The sequence below is a fragment of the Coregonus lavaretus genome (assembly GCF_964263955.1).
Source record: "Coregonus lavaretus genome assembly, contig: HAP1_SCAFFOLD_803, whole genome shotgun sequence".
Classification (NCBI taxonomy): domain Eukaryota; kingdom Metazoa; phylum Chordata; class Actinopteri; order Salmoniformes; family Salmonidae; genus Coregonus; species Coregonus lavaretus.
In genome coordinates this window covers 175,377-191,245 of record NW_028166639.1, presented here as the reverse complement: position 1 = coordinate 191,245, position 15,869 = coordinate 175,377, and the positions used below count along the sequence as shown (strand labels likewise).

The 15,869-nt window shown below is 42.6% G+C and overlaps 1 protein-coding gene and 1 long non-coding RNA gene across 2 annotated transcripts; both read left to right on the top strand.

Moving 5' to 3' along the window:
- Positions 1–4,411: 4,411 nt before the first annotated feature.
- Positions 4,412–5,774, top strand: LOC311114479. Its single transcript, XR_014611117.1, has 3 exons — positions 4,412–4,530; positions 4,693–4,778; positions 5,696–5,774. It is a non-coding gene; the product is annotated as an uncharacterized lncRNA (long non-coding RNA).
- A 3,450-nt stretch (positions 5,775–9,224) lies between these two features.
- LOC311114476 (uncharacterized protein) lies at positions 9,225–15,151 on the top strand (the record flags this gene model as incomplete). The annotated part of the gene is made up of 6 exons (XM_084189721.1): positions 9,225–9,277; positions 10,910–10,988; positions 11,236–11,509; positions 11,925–12,185; positions 12,348–12,433; positions 15,110–15,151. The coding sequence occupies 6 exons, from the start codon at positions 9,225–9,227 to the stop codon at positions 15,149–15,151; spliced, it is 795 nt and encodes a 264-aa protein (XP_084045847.1).
- Positions 15,152–15,869: the final 718 nt, after the last annotated feature.

Genomic DNA, 15,869 nt, shown 5'->3' with positions numbered 1-15,869 from the left:
GCAACAACGTGATGTAATAGTTCATAGGCCAACATTAAAATGTCTAGGTTATTATCTAGCTATGAATTCATAACGCAGTAATATCCTATGAATGTATAGCTAGTCCTTTCACGTCATTCAAGGGGGGGTGAAGAAGGCTGAACTAGTTTATGTTCTACATTGTACATGGTAAACTTTTTTGTGTATGTGTGTGTGTGTGTGTGTGTGTGTGTGTGTGTGTGTGTAGGAGGTATCTGCCTCTGAGAAGGAAAGGAAGCCAGCAGGGGAGGAGAGTGAAGGGCCGTTCAACAAACTCCACAGGACCCCTTCTAGACTGTGAGTGGACATAGAGTATATTATCTATTATCTACCTGGTACAGCCAGGGCCAACCCTCAGAGTGGATATGAGTGAACATAGAGTATATTATCTATTGTCTAAATTGATGGGTCATGTGAAAGAAATGCTATAACCCCCAGCCACATCTTGCTAAGTGGATGGGTCTCTACAGAAGGTGTAAACGGTACAGTGAAATGGTTACTTGCATAGTAGCAATATCAAAAATAGATAGTGTCAATATAAAGGAAAATGAACACGTGTCAATGCCAGTAGAGAAAGAACCAAATAATATAAAGGATGTACAAGAACAATATCAAGAACCATATCAGTGATACTGGTGATAGATGAGGTAGTTACATGCAAACAATCAGGGGTAAAGTGGCTGAGCAGCAGGATAAAACAATTAATAGTAACAGCAACGTATGCGTGTGTGTTAGGAGAGAGTCATGTGAATAGAGGCACTGCAGATAGTGCTGATGACTGGGAACTCGCCCCCAGTGATGAACTGGTCCGTCCGAACCACGCATGAACAAGGGAATCAATATTCGGAGAGTCTGTTTCTGTCCTGCCCTTGACTTTGGTGCAGGGCATGTGATGTCCATAGCCTCTTCGTCGCAAAACTCCCTGATCTTCTCAAAAATATAAGTTTGTCTAGCTGTGTCCAGTCCAGGTGGTGCTTGTACAGGCAGACCATCTATGTGAGGAATGATGTCAGTGTTGCTTAGCAGCTGAGTCCGAACGCTCCTTGTCAACAACAACACCAGGCTCCAGAGCATCGAAGCTGTAAAACAGGAAATAACAACAACAAAATTATAAGACATTACATCAATTCACCTCCTTAGTTTAGTTAAGAAGAATAACCTCCTACAATACAATGAAGTGCTGGTACTGCTTGATCTGTGGCAGAGACCTGAAGTACGGAGTCAGGTGTTGTTGCCAGCCATAGCACCGTACCATCCTCCAGTACAACCAGCTGTGGGATGTTGACCCGTCACAATGCTGTCCTTCACAAAACCAGCGATCTCGGATAAAGTGTTTACTCTGGTCATTCTGGCGCGTCTGCTTGATGAGGCCGAAGCACCAGTCGGGGGTGAACTTGGTGTGGCCTGTGATCAGGAAGTGAAGATCCAGACTGTGGTGGATCATGTGATCAGGAAGTGAAAGTCCAGTCTGTGGTGGATCATGTGATCAGGAAGTGAAGGTCCAGACTGTGGTGGAGCTGGTCTGCCAGGCACAATACCAGAGCACAAACTTGTTCTTGTTTTGGCCGCTGCAGTTGTCACAATTCAGGTCCACACGTGTTTCCCCAACTCCGTAGTTGGTGAAGAAATGGTGCATGTAGTTGTTGACTGCGCTGCTGCCTTTGCTGGATGACATGCCTTCATCAATCAACTAGTTGACTTGTTGTGGTCCTTCACAGCAGACACCAAACAAGCCACACTTGCGAGGAGTTAAAAAGTAGATGGGACCTGGCTGCATAGGGTCAAAAGGTTAGTGCACCTGCAAACAACAACAAAAGAGCATTAAGATCAATTAAAATCATTTGTCTCACCCCTGTCAGTCTGTCTTTATACAGCTCAGTGAAAGGCATTTGCCTGCTTCCCATATACAGTACTAGTCAAAAGTTTGGACACACCTACTCATTCCAGGGTTTTTCTTTATTTTTACTATTTTCTACATTGTAGAATAATAGTGAAGACATCAACACTATGAAATAACACATCTGGAATCATGTAGTAACCAAAAAAGTGTTAAACAAATCAAAATGTATTTGAGATTCTTCAAATAGCCACCCTTTGCCTTGATGACAGCTTTGCACACTCTTGGCATTCTCTAAACCAGCTTCATGAGGTAGTCACCTGGAATGCATTTCAACAGGTGTGCCTTCTTAAAAGTTAATTTGTGTAATTTATTTCCTTCTTAATGCGTTCGAGCCAATCAGTTGTGTTGTGACAAGGTAGGGGTGGTATACAGAAGATAGTCCTATTTGGTAAAAGACCAAGTCCATATTATATCAAGAACAGCTCAAATAAGAAAAGAGAAACGACAGTCCATCATTACTTTAAGACATGAAGGTCAGTCAATACGGAAAATGTCAAGAACTTTGAAAGATTCTTCAAGTACAGTCGCAAAAACCATCAAGCGCTATAATGAAACTTCCTCTCATGAGGACAGCCACTGGAAAGGAAGACCAGAGTTACCTCTGCTGCAGAGGATAAGTTCATTAGAGTTACCAGCCTCAGAAATTGCAGCCCAAATAAATGCTTCACAGAGTTCAAGTAACAGACACATCTCAACATAGCTATAGCCACTGGTAACATTGAATATATGAGTCTACTGGTATGGTGCTGGAGAGAAATCAACTTTAAAAGCAGTGAATTGCCCCTCTAACATCTCTTCTATACCTCTATTGCATCATCCTCATGACCTGTGAAATGAATGTAGAACAGTGAAGTGACCACAGCATGTGGTGGTGGTGTAGGGGAACAGAGCAGTGTGTGACTGTTTCCTGTGTTCAGTTTGACCCTGTATGAGGAGGAGTGTCGTCGTCTGGAGGCTGAGATCTCTAGTCTGAAGGAGAAGCTGGAGGTGCTGAAGGTAAGACTAGTGGCCATGTCTAAAGTCAATGTGAGAAAACCACATGCAGTAGATCACAGTATTCTCTGCAGACACTGCAATCTACTGTGTGTGTGTGTTTGTGTGTACATATGGGTGTATGTGTTGCAGTCAGAGGCCAACAGGGATGAGCAGTCTGCCAAACTCCCCAGCACCTCTTCTGGAAGGTGAGTGGACATAATACGTCTAATATTAACAACTCTACCATAACATATTTTATTACATCATCCTCATGACCTGAGTGAATGTAGAACAGTGAAGTGACCACAGCATGTGGTGGTGGTGTAGGGGAACAGAGCAGTGTGTGACTGTTTCCTGTGTCCAGGTTGACCAGGTCTGAGGAGGAGTGTCGTCGTCTGGAGACTGAGATCTCTTGGCTGGAGGATTATCTGAGGTTCATGAAGGTAACACTAGTGGTCATGTCTGAGAGGTCAAATGTCATTGTGATCAAACCACATATAGATCACAGCCACATACTGTGTGTGAGTGTGTGTTAAAGTTCCAACTGTAATCTATTTTATGATGATATTGAGAGACCAGTATAAATATTCTAGTACGTCTTAACAATATTAATATATTCATGTTCTTTATTTTATATCAGTAGTCAGTTTTTCTATTCCTGCCTCACTGTTGTTATATTTGTTGTTTTAGATCATTTTGGATGTTGCAGTTCTGCTGCTGACAACTCTGGGAAAGCTCACTGGAGAACAGCTGAAGACATTTCAGTCTAAACTGACTAGTGTCCAGCTGCTTGGCTTTCCTCCCATCCCAGAGAGCCAGCTGGAGAACGCTGACAGACAGGTCATAGTGGATCAGATGGTGAAGAGATACGGCCCTGAGAGTGCTGTGGGGAAATCACAGAGGATCCTGAGGGGGATGGACCAGAATTATCTGGCAAATAAGTTAAAGAGAGATTACAATAGAGGTAACGTAGCAAGAATGTACATCGATCTATACATCACAATCACAGTTCAGTGTAGGTCTAATCAGAAAGAACATTCAACTGACTTCATAAAACATTCAGCAGGCCTCTCTTTTAACATTTTTATTCATGATGTATCCAGGTTACCCCATTATGTTTAAACAGCAATCCAACATTCATTATATTCCATACATACAATCACCAATACAGTAGGGAACATTTCACAAATGGATTAGACTTTCTAATCATGGCTGTATATCTTTTCCTGAGCTGCCTAATCTGGAAGATGAACCAGAATGATCTGGCAGAGAAGGAGAGAGATCAGAGAAGTAGGATTGTAGATAAGGACCCTAACTGTCTCTCTATCCCCCCTCCTATCTTCCCCTCTATTTCCCCTGTTTCCACCTCTTTCCAGCTCTGCTGCTGACCACTCTGGAGGAGCTCACTGAAGAACAGCTGAAGACATTTCAGTCTAAACTGACTAGTGGCTGGATGTTAGGCTTTCCTCTCCTCCCAGAGAGCCAGCTGGAGAACACTGACAGACAGGTCATAGTGGGTCAGATGGTGAAGAGATACGGCTCTGAGAGAGCTGTGGGGAAAACACAGAGGATCCTGAGGGGGATGGACCAGAATGATCTGGCAGAGAAGTTAGAGACATATTACAGACACAGAAGAGGTAACACCGTAAAACTGTGTTAAGAAAAATGTATCATAAACGTTCCTTCAAACAAAGACAACGTGATTTAAATGAATAATTGTTGATGAACAGGACAATGTAATACGACAATTATACTGTTTTCTCTCTTCACTTCCTCTTCTATACCTGTATCTACCACAGAAACATGGTGGAGCAACTCATCAGATGCTGACAGTGATGTATTTATACGTCTTCGGAGGAAGTGGCATAGGGCACTGGTAATGAAGGTAAGACTAGTAGCCATGTCTGAGAGGTCAAATGTCATTGCGAACAAACCACATATAGATCACAGCCACATGCAGTCTGAAGTGTGTGTTAGTGAGTGCTCACTGTCATAGTCAGTTCTACCCTCATATGTTAAAACACCTGTACTCACTGTCATAGTCAGTTCTACCCTCATATGTTAAAACACCTGTGCTCACTGTCATAGTCAGTTCTACAGTTCTACCCTCATATGTTAAAACACCTGTACTCACTGTCATAGTCAGTTCTACCCTCATATGTTAAAACACCTGTACTCACTGTCATAGTCAGTTCTACAGTTCTACCCTCATATGTTAAAACACCTGTACTCACTGTCATAGTCAGTTCTACCCTCGTATGTTAAAACACCTGTACTCACTGTCATAGTCAGTTCTACCCTCATATGTTAAAACACCTGTACTCACTGTCATAGTCAGTTCTACAGTTCTACCCTCATATGTTAAAACACCTGTACTCACTGTCATAGTCAGTTCTACAGTTCTACCCTCATATGTTAAAACACCTGTACTCACTGTCATAGTCAGTTCTACACTTCTACCCTCATATGTTAAAACACCTGTACTCACTGTCATAGTCAGTTCTACACTTCTACCCTCATATGTTAAAACACCTGTACTCACTGTCATAGTCAGTTCTACACTTCTACCCTCACATGTTAAAACACCTGTACTCACTGTCATAGTCAGTTCTACAGTATGAAATGATACAGTCCACACATACAGTCTAGATAATTAACTAATCTCTCATGTACACTATGAGTGGTGGGGGTCAGACTGCATCCCTACACACATACACACACACCATTAGACAAAAAGGCTGTGTGTGTGTGTGTGTGTGTGTGTGTGTGTGTGTGTGTCTGTGTGTGTGTGTGTGTGTGTAGGAGGAAGCTGCCTCTGAGATGGAAAGGAAGCCAGCAGGGGAGGAGAGTGAAGAACTCCCCAGCACCTCTTCTGGAATGTGAGTGAACATAGAGTATATTATCTATTATCTACCTGGTACAGCCAGGGCCACCCCTCAGAGTGGATATGAGTGGACATAGAGTATATTATCTGTTATCTACCTGGTACAGCCAGGGCCACCCCTCAGAGTGGATATGAGTGAACATAGAGTATATTATCTATTATCTACCTGGTACAGCCAGGGCCACCCCTCAGAGTGGATATGAGTGGACATAGAGTATATTATCTATTATCTACCTGGTACAGCCAGGGCCACCCCTCAGAGTGGATATGAGTGGACATAGAGTATATTATCTATTATCTACCTGGTACAGCCAGGGCCACCCCTCAGAGTGGATATGAGTGGACATAGAGTATATTATCTATTATCTACCTGGTACAGCCAGGGCCACCCCTCAGAGTGGATATGAGTGGACATAGAGTATATTATCTATTATCTACCTGGTACAGCCAGGGCCACCCCTCAGAGTGGATATGAGTGGACATAGAGTATATTATCTATTATCTACCTGGTACATCCAGGGCCACCCCTCAGAGTGGATATGAGTGAACATAGAGTATATTACAGTGGGGGAAAAAAGTATTTAGTCAGCCACCAATTGTGCAAGTTCTCCCACTTAAAAAGATGAGAGAGGCCTTCATCATAGGTACACGTCAACTATGACAGACAAAATGAGAAAGAAAAATCCAGAAAATCACATTGTAGGATTTTTAATGAATTTATTTGCTAATTATGGTGGAAAATCAGTATTTGGTCAATAACAAAAGTTTCTCAATACTTTGTTATATACCCTTTGTTGGCAATGACACAGGTCAAACGTTTTCTGTAAGTCTTCACAAGGTTTTCACACACTGTTGCTGATATTTTGGCCCATTCCTCCATGCAGATCTCCTCTAGAGCAGTGATGTTTTGGGGCTGTCGCTGGGCAACACGGACTTTCAACTCCCTCCAAAGATTTTCTATGGAGTTGAGATCTGGAGACTGGCTAGGCCACTCCAGGACCTTGAAATGCTTCTTACGAAGCCACTCCATCGTTGCCCGTGCGGTGTGTTTGGGATCATTGTCATGCTGAAAGACCCAGCCACGTTTCATCTTCAATGCCCTTGCTGATGGAAGGAGGTTTTCACTCAAAATCTCACGATACATGGCCCCATTCATTCTTTCCTTTACACGGATCAGTCGTCCTGGTCCCTTTGCAGAAAAACAGCCCCAAAGCATGATGTTTCCACCCCCATGCTTCACAGTAGGTATGGTGTTCTTTGGATGCAACTCAGCATTCTTTGTCCTCCAAACACGACGAGTTGAGTTTTTACCAAAAAGTTCTATTTTGGTTTCATCTGACCATATGACATTCTCCCAATCCTCTTCTGGATCATCCAAATGCACTCTAGCAAACTTCAGACGGGCCTGGACATGTACTGGCTTAAGCAGGGGGACACGTCTTGCACTGCAGGATTTGAGTCCCTGGCGGCGTAGTGTGTTACTGATGGTAGGCTTTGTTACTTTGGTCCCAGCTCTCTGCAGGTCATTCACTAGGTCCCCCTGTGTGGTTCTGGGATTTTTGCTCACCGTTCTTGTGATCATTTTGACCCCACGGGGTGAGATCTTGCGTGGAGCCCCAGATCAAGGGAGATTATCAGTGGTCTTGTATGTCTTCCATTTCCTAATAATTGCTCCCACAGTTGATTTCTTCAAACCAAGCTGCTTACCTATTCCAGATTCAGTCTTCCCAGCCTGGTGCAGGTCTACAATTTTGTTTCTGGTGTCCTTTGACAGCTCTTTGGTCTTGGCCATAGTGGAGTTTGGAGTGTGACTGTTTGAGGTTGTGGACAGGTGTCTTTTATACTGATAACAAGTTCAAACAGGTGCCATTAATACAGGTAATGAGTGGAGGACAGAGGAGCCTCTTAAAGAAGAAGTTACAGGTCTGTGAGAGCCAGAAATCTTGCTTGTTTGTAGGTGACCAAATACTTATTTTCCACCATAATTTGCAAATAAATTCACAAAAAATCCTACAATGTGATTTTCTGGATTTTTTTTCTCATTTTGTCTGTCATAGTTGACGTGTACCCATGATGAAAATTACAGGCCTCTCTCATCTTTTTAAGTGGGAGAACTTGCACAATTGGTGGCTGACTAAATACTTTTTTCCCCCACTGTATCTATTATCTACCTGGTACAGCCAGGGCCACCCCTCAGAGTGGCCATAGAATATATGTGACCAACCGCCTTGATTCGATGTAGCAAAATTAGAAATTGTGTTTTTTACATTGGATAAAAGCAGAGACACAGAGCTATAAAATGGTATATCATACACTGCATTTAAGGAACAATGGGAAAGTAATTCTGCTTTGAAAGTTGATAAACCTGTAACCCCACTTTTGAGAAAATGTCCCATGAATGTTTTGGTACACCTACTGGAGAGCTCTCCTTTGTCTACACCCATTCAGCATTGATCACACCCTGTTAAGCCCCACCCATCTCTTTAAGGATTCACATGTGAGGTCATGTGCTAAACAGTGAGTAGTGTAGTATAGATTAAGACTAAAAGTGGTAAAAGTAGTAGCCTACAATAAGGAACAATTCCAGGTTAACATGAAAGTGACCAGATAGAAAATATTTTATGAGTATTAAATGACGCTTACCCAGACACACTTGTCTAAATTGATGGGTCATGTGAAAGAAATGCTATAACCCCCAGCCACATCTTGCTAAGTGGATGGGTCTCTACAGAAGGTGTAAACGGTACAGCGAAATGGTTACTTGCATAGTAGCAATATTAAAAATAGATTGTGTCAATATAAAGGAAAATGAACAAGTGTCAATGCCAGTAGAGAAAGAACCAAATAATATAAAGGATGTACAAGAACAATATCAAGAACCATATCAGTGATACTGGTGATAGATGAGGTAGTTACATGCATACAATCAGGGGTAAAGTGGCTGAGCAGCAGGATAAAACAATTAATAGTAACAGCAACGTATGGCGTGTGTGTTAGGAGAGAGTCATGTGAATAGAGGCACTGCAGATAGTGCTGATGACTGGGAACTCGCCCCCAGTGATGAACTGGTCTGTCAGAACCACGCATGAACAAGGGAATCAATATTCGGAGAGTCTGTTTCTGTCCTGCCCTTGACTTTGGTGCAGGGCATGTGATGTCCATAGCCTCTTCGTCGCAAAACTCCCTGATCTTCTCAAAAATATAAGTTTGTCTAGCTGTGTCCAGTCCAGGTGGTGCTTGTACAGGCAGACCATCTATGTGAGGAAGGATGTCAGCGTTGCTTAGCAGCTGAGTCCGAACGCTCATTGACAACAACAGCACCAGGCTCCAGAGCATTGAAGCTGTAAAACAGGAAGTAACAACAACAAAATTAGAAGACATTACAACCTTGCATAACATCAGTTCACCTCCTAAGGTTAGATAAGAAGAATAACCTCCTACAATACAATGAAGTGCTGGTACTGCTTCATCTGTGGCAGCGACCTGAAGTACGGAGTCAGGTGTTGTTGCCAGCCAATTAAGTTCTTGCCTAGCAACAGACAGTATCCATGTTTAATCCTGACTCCATGTTCGTCATTTTGTGATTAACTTTCTTTATCTCATAGCTTTCCACCAGCACCCTTCCATCCTCCAGTACAACTAGTTGACCCGTCACAGTGCTGTCCTTCACAACACCAGCAATCTCAGACAAAGTGTTTACTCTGGTCATTCTGACGCGTCTGCTTGATGAGGCCGAAGCACCAGTCGGGGGTGCACTTGGTGTGGCCTGTGATCAGGAAGTGAAGGTCCAGACTGTGGTGGATCATGTGATCAGGAAGTGAAGGTCCAGACTGTGTTGGAGCTGGTCCGTCAGGCACAATACCAGAGCACAAACTTGTTCTTGTTTTGGCCACTGCAGTTGTCATAATTCAGGTCCACACGTGTTTCCCCAACTCCGTAGTTGGTGAAGAAATGGTGCATGTAGTTGTTGACTGCGCTGCTGCCTTTGCTGGATGACATGCCTTCATCAATCAACTAGTTGACTTGTTGTGGTCCTTCACAGCAGACACCAAACAAGCCACACTTGCGAGGAGTTAAAAAGTAGATGGGACCTGGCTGCATAGGGCCAGAAGGATAGTGCACCTGCAAACAACAACAGAAGAGCATTAAGATCAGTTAAAATCATTTGTCTCACCCCTGTCAGTCTGTCTTTATACAGCTCAGTGAAAGGCATTTGCCTGCTTCCCATATACAGTACTAGTCAAAAGTTTGGACACACCTACTCATTCCAGGGTTTTTCTTTATTGTTGCTATTTTCTACATTGTAGAATAATAGTGAAGACATCAAAACTATGAAATAACACATATGGAATCATGTAGTAACCAAAAAAGTGTTAAACAAATCAAAATATATTTTATATTTGAGATTCAAATAGCCACTCTTTGCCTTGATGACAGCTTTGCACACTCTTGGCATTCTCTCAACCAGCTTCATGAGGTAGTCACCTGGAATGCATTTCAATTAACAGGTGTGCCTTCTTAAAAGTTAATTTGTGGAATTTATTTCCTTCTTAATGCGTTTGAGCCAATCAGTTGTGTTGTGACAAGGTAGGGGTGGTGTACAGAAGATAGCCCTATTTGGTAAAAAACCAAGTCCATATTATGGCAAGAACAGCTCAAATAAGCAAAGAGAAACGACAGTCCATCATTACTTTAAGACTATATGGAACATTTCAAGAACTTTGAAAGATTCTTCAAGTACAGTCGCAAAAACCATCAAGCGCTATGATGAAACTTCCTCTCATGAGGACAGCCACTGGAAAGGAAGACCAGAGTTACCTCTGCTGCAGAGGATAAGTTCATTAGAGTTACCAGCCTCAGAAATTGCAGCCCAAATAAATGCTTCACAGAGTTCAAGTAACAGACACATCTCACCATAGCTATAGCCACTGGTAACATTGAATATGTGAGTCTACTGGTATGGTGCTGGAGAGAAATCAACTTTAAAAACAGTGAGTTGCCCCTCTAACATCTCTTCTATACCTCTATTTATCCTCATGACCTGTGAAATGAATGTAGAACAGTGAAGTGACCACAGCATGTGGTGGTGGTGTAGGGGAACAGAGCAGTGTGTGACTGTTTCCTGTGTCCAGGTTGACCCGGTCTGAGGAGGAGTGTCGTCGTCTGGAGACTGAGATCTCTTGGCTGGAGGATTATCTGAGGTTCATGAAGGTAACACTAGTGGTCATGTCTGAGAGGTCAAATGTCATTGTGATCAAACCACATATAGATCACAGCCACATACTGTGTGTGAGTGTGTGTTAAAGTTCCAACTGTAATCTATTTTATGATGATATTGAGAGACCAGTATAAATATTCTAGTACGTCTTAACAATATGAATATATTCATGTTCTTTATTTTATATCAGTAGTCAGTTTTTCTATTCCTGCCTCACTGTTGTTATATTTGTTGTTTTAGATAATTTTGGATGTTGCAGTTCTGCTGCTGACAACTCTGGGAAAGCTCACTGGAGAACAGCTGAAGACATTTCAGTCTAAACTGACTAGTGTCCAGCTGCTTGGCTTTCCTCCCATCCCAGAGAGCCAGCTGGAGAACGCTGACAGACAGGTCATAGTGGATCAGATGGTGAAGAGATACGGCCCTGAGAGTGCTGTGGGGAAAACACAGAGGATCCTGAGGGGGATGGACCAGAATTATCTGGCAAATAAGTTAAAGAGAGATTACAATAGAGGTAACGTAGCAAGAATGTACATCGATCTATACATCACAATCACAGTTCAGTGTAGGTCTAATCAGAAAGAACATTCAACTGACTTCATAAAAAACATTCAGCAGACCTCTCTTTTATCATTTTTATTAATGATGTATTCAGGTGACCCCATTATGTTTAAACAGCAATCCAACATTCATTATATTCCATACATACAATCACCAATACAGTAGGGAAGATATCACAAACGGATTAGACTTTCTAATCATGGCTGTATATCTCTTCCTGAGCTGCCTAATCTGGAAGATGAACCAGAATGATCTGGCAGAGAAGTTAGAGAGAGATCAGAGAAGTAGGATTGTAGACAAGGACCCTAACTGTCTCTCTATCCCCCCTCCTATCTTCCCCTCTATTTCCCCTGTTTCCCCCTTTCCAGCTCTGCTGCTGGCCACTCTGGAGGAGCTCACTGAAGAACAGCTGAAGACATTTCAGTCTAAACTGACTAGTTGCAAGCCGTTTGGCTTTCCTCCCATCCCAGAGAGCCAGCTGGAGAACACTGACAGACAGGTCATAGTGGGTCAGATGGTGAAGAGATACGGCTCTGAGAGAGCTGTGGGGAAAACACAGAGGATCCTGAGGGGGATGGACCAGAATGATCTGGCAGAGAAGTTAGAGTTAGATTACAGACACAGAAGAGGTAACACCGTAAAACTGTGTTAAGAAAAATGTATCATAAACGTTCCTTCAAACAAAGACAACGTGATTTAAATGAATAATTGTTGATGAACAGGACAATGTAATACGACAATTATACTGTTTTCTCTCTTCACTTCCTCTTCTATACCTGTATCTACCACAGAAACATGGTGGAGCAACTCATCAGATGCTGACAGTGATGTATTTATACGTCTTCGGAGGAAGTGGCATAGGGCACTGGTAATGAAGGTAAGACTAGTAGCCATGTCTGAGAGGTCAAATGTCATTGCGAACAAACCACATATAGATCACAGCCACATGCAGTCTGAAGTGTGTGTTAGTGAGTGCTCACTGTCATAGTCAGTTCTACCCTCATATGTTAAAACACCTGTACTCACTGTCATAGTCAGTTCTACCCTCATATGTTAAAACACCTGTACTCACTGTCATAGTCAGTTCTACCCTCATATGTTAAAACACCTGTACTCACTGTCATAGTCAGTTCTACACTTCTACCCTCATATGTTAAAACACCTGTACTCACTGTCATAGTCAGTTCTACAGTTCTACCCTCATATGTTAAAACACCTGTACTCACTGTCATAGTCAGTTCTACAGTTCTACCCTCATATGTTAAAACACCTGTACTCACTGTCATAGTCAGTTCTACCCTCATATGTTAAAACACCTGTACTCACTGTCATAGTCAGTTCTACAGTTCTACCCTCATATGTTAAAACACCTGTACTCACTGTCATAGTCAGTTCTACACTTCTACCCTCATATGTTAAAACACCTGTACTCACTGTCATAGTCAGTTCTACACTTCTACCCTCATATGTTAAAACACCTGTACTCACTGTCATAGTCAGTTCTACACTTCTACCCTCATATGTTAAAACACCTGTACTCACTGTCATAGTCAGTTCTACCCTCATATGTTAAAACACCTGTACTCACTGTCATAGTCAGTTCTACAGTTCTACCCTCATATGTTAAAACACCTGTACTCACTGTCATAGTCAGTTCTACACTTCTACCCTCATATGTTAAAACACCTGTACTCACTGTCATAGTCAGTTCTACAGTTCTACCCTCATATGTTAAAACACCTGTACTCACTGTCATAGTCAGTTCTACACTTCTACCCTCATATGTTAAAACACCTGTACTCACTGTCATAGTCAGTTCTACACTTCTACCCTCATATGTTAAAACACCTGTACTCACTGTCATAGTCAGTTCTACACTTCTACCCTCATATGTTAAAACACCTGTACTCACTGTCATAGTCAGTTCTACACTTCTACCCTCATATGTTAAAACACCTGTACTCACTGTCATAGTCAGTTCTACAGTATGAAATGATACAGTCCACACATACAGTCTAGATAATTAACTAATCTCTCATGTACACTATGAGTGGTGGGGGTCAGACTGCATCCCTACACACACAATAGACAAAAAGGCTGTGTGTGTGTGTGTGTGCGTGCGTGCGTGCGTGCGTGCGTGCGTGCGTGCGTGCGTGCGTGTGTGTGTGTAGGAGGTATCTGCCTCTGAGATGGAAAGGAAGCCAGCAGGGGAGGAGAGTGGAGAGCCGTCCAGCACCTCTTCTGGAATGTGAGTGAACATAGAGTATATTATCTATTATCTACCTGGTACAGCCAGGGCCACCCCTCAGAGTGGATATGAGTGGACATAGAGTATATTATCTATTATCTACCTGGTACAGCCAGGGCCACCCCTCAGAGTGGATATGAGTGGACATAGAGTATATTATCTGTTATCTACCTGGTACAGCCAGGGCCACCCCTCAGAGTGGATATGAGTGGACATAGAGTATATTATCTATGATCTACCTGGTACAGCCAGGGCCACCCCTCAGAGTGGATATGAGTGGACATAGAGTATATTATCTATTATCTACCTGGTACAGCCAGGGCCACCCCTCAGAGTGGATATGAGTGGACATAGAGTATATTATATGTTATCTACCTGGTACAGCCAGGGCCACCCCTCAGAGTGGATATGAGTGGACATAGAGTATATTATCTATTATCTACCTGGTACAGCCAGGGCCACCCCTCAGGGTGGATATGAGTGGACATAGAGTATATTATCTATTATCTACCTGGTACAGCCAGGGCCACCCCTCAGAGTGGATATGAGTGGACATAGAGTATATTATCTATTATCTACCTGGTACAGCCAGGGCCACCCCTCAGAGTGGATATGAGTGGACATAGAGTATATTATCTATTATCTACCTGGTACAGCCAGGGCCACCCCTCAGAGTGGATATGAGTGGATGAACATGCACAGGTATCCTACTTTTTGAAGTGATTTGTTTGACAAGCAGATGAAAGCATCATGACTGGTTGTGTTCATGCCACATGAAAAGTTATTTGTTTTTACGTTAAATTACATATTTGTATCATTAAAAATAATAGAGACCCCCCGGGTGTAATTCATACTCTGTACTAGTCTGTTCTCTACTGGTAAAGAAGAGGACTGGCCAACCCTCAGAGCCTGGTTCCTCTCTAGGTTTCTTCCTAGGTTCCTGCCTTTCTATGGAGATATTCCTAGCCACCGTGCTTCTGCCTCTGCATTGCTTGGTGTTTGGGGTTTTAGGCTGGGTTTCTGTATAAGCACTTTGTCACAACTGCTGATATAAAAAGGGCTTTATAAAATCAATTTGATTGATTTGCTATAGGCACTGGTAAGATTGAATATATGAGTCTACTGGTATGGTGCTGTAGAGATAATAAACTTTAAAAGCAGTAAATTGTCCCTCTAACATCTCTTCTATACCTCTATTGAATCATCCTCATGACCTGTGAAATGAATGTAGACCAGTGAAGTGACCACAGCATGTGGTGGTGGTGTAGGGGAACAGAGCAGTGTGTGACTGTTTCCTGTGTTCAGGTTGACCCTGTCTGGAGAGAATCATCGTCGTCTGAAGACTGAGATCTCTAGGATGAAGGAGAATCTGAGGTTCATGAAGGTAACACTAGTGGTCATGTCTGAGAGGTCAAATGTCATTGTGATCAAACCACATATAGATCACAGCCACATACTGTGTGTGTGTGAGAGTGTATGTGTGAGAGTGTGTGTGTGTGTGTGTGTTAGAGATTGAGATATTGTGAGACCAGTAGAATGATTCTAGTATGTCCTACCAATATTAATATATTAATGTTCTTTATTTTATATCAGTAGTCAGTATTTCTATTCTCTTCCTTATATCTTATCATCTTTGTTATTTTAGAGACCCTCCATGTTGGATGTTCCAGCTCTGCTGCTGACCACTCTGGAGGAGCTCACTGGAGAACAGCTGAAGACATTTCAGTTTTTCCTGACTAGTGTCCAGCTGCCTGGCTTTCCTCCCATCCCAGAGAGCCAGCTGGAGAACACTGACAGACAGGACACAGTGGATCAGATGGTGAAGAGATACGGCCCTGAGAGAGCTGTGGAGATCACACTGAACACAATGAGGAAGATGGACCTGGGTGATCTTGCTGAGAAGTTAGAGAGAGATCACAGAGGAGGTAATTACAGATGTTGTTCATAGTCAGGATGTTGAGTGTTTCAAAAAAGAGTCCCAGCTTCTTTACTATTTTGTTTTATAACATATAAATGAGGATACAACATTTATGTCCCCTTTTGATAACACATCTCAGAAACGCAG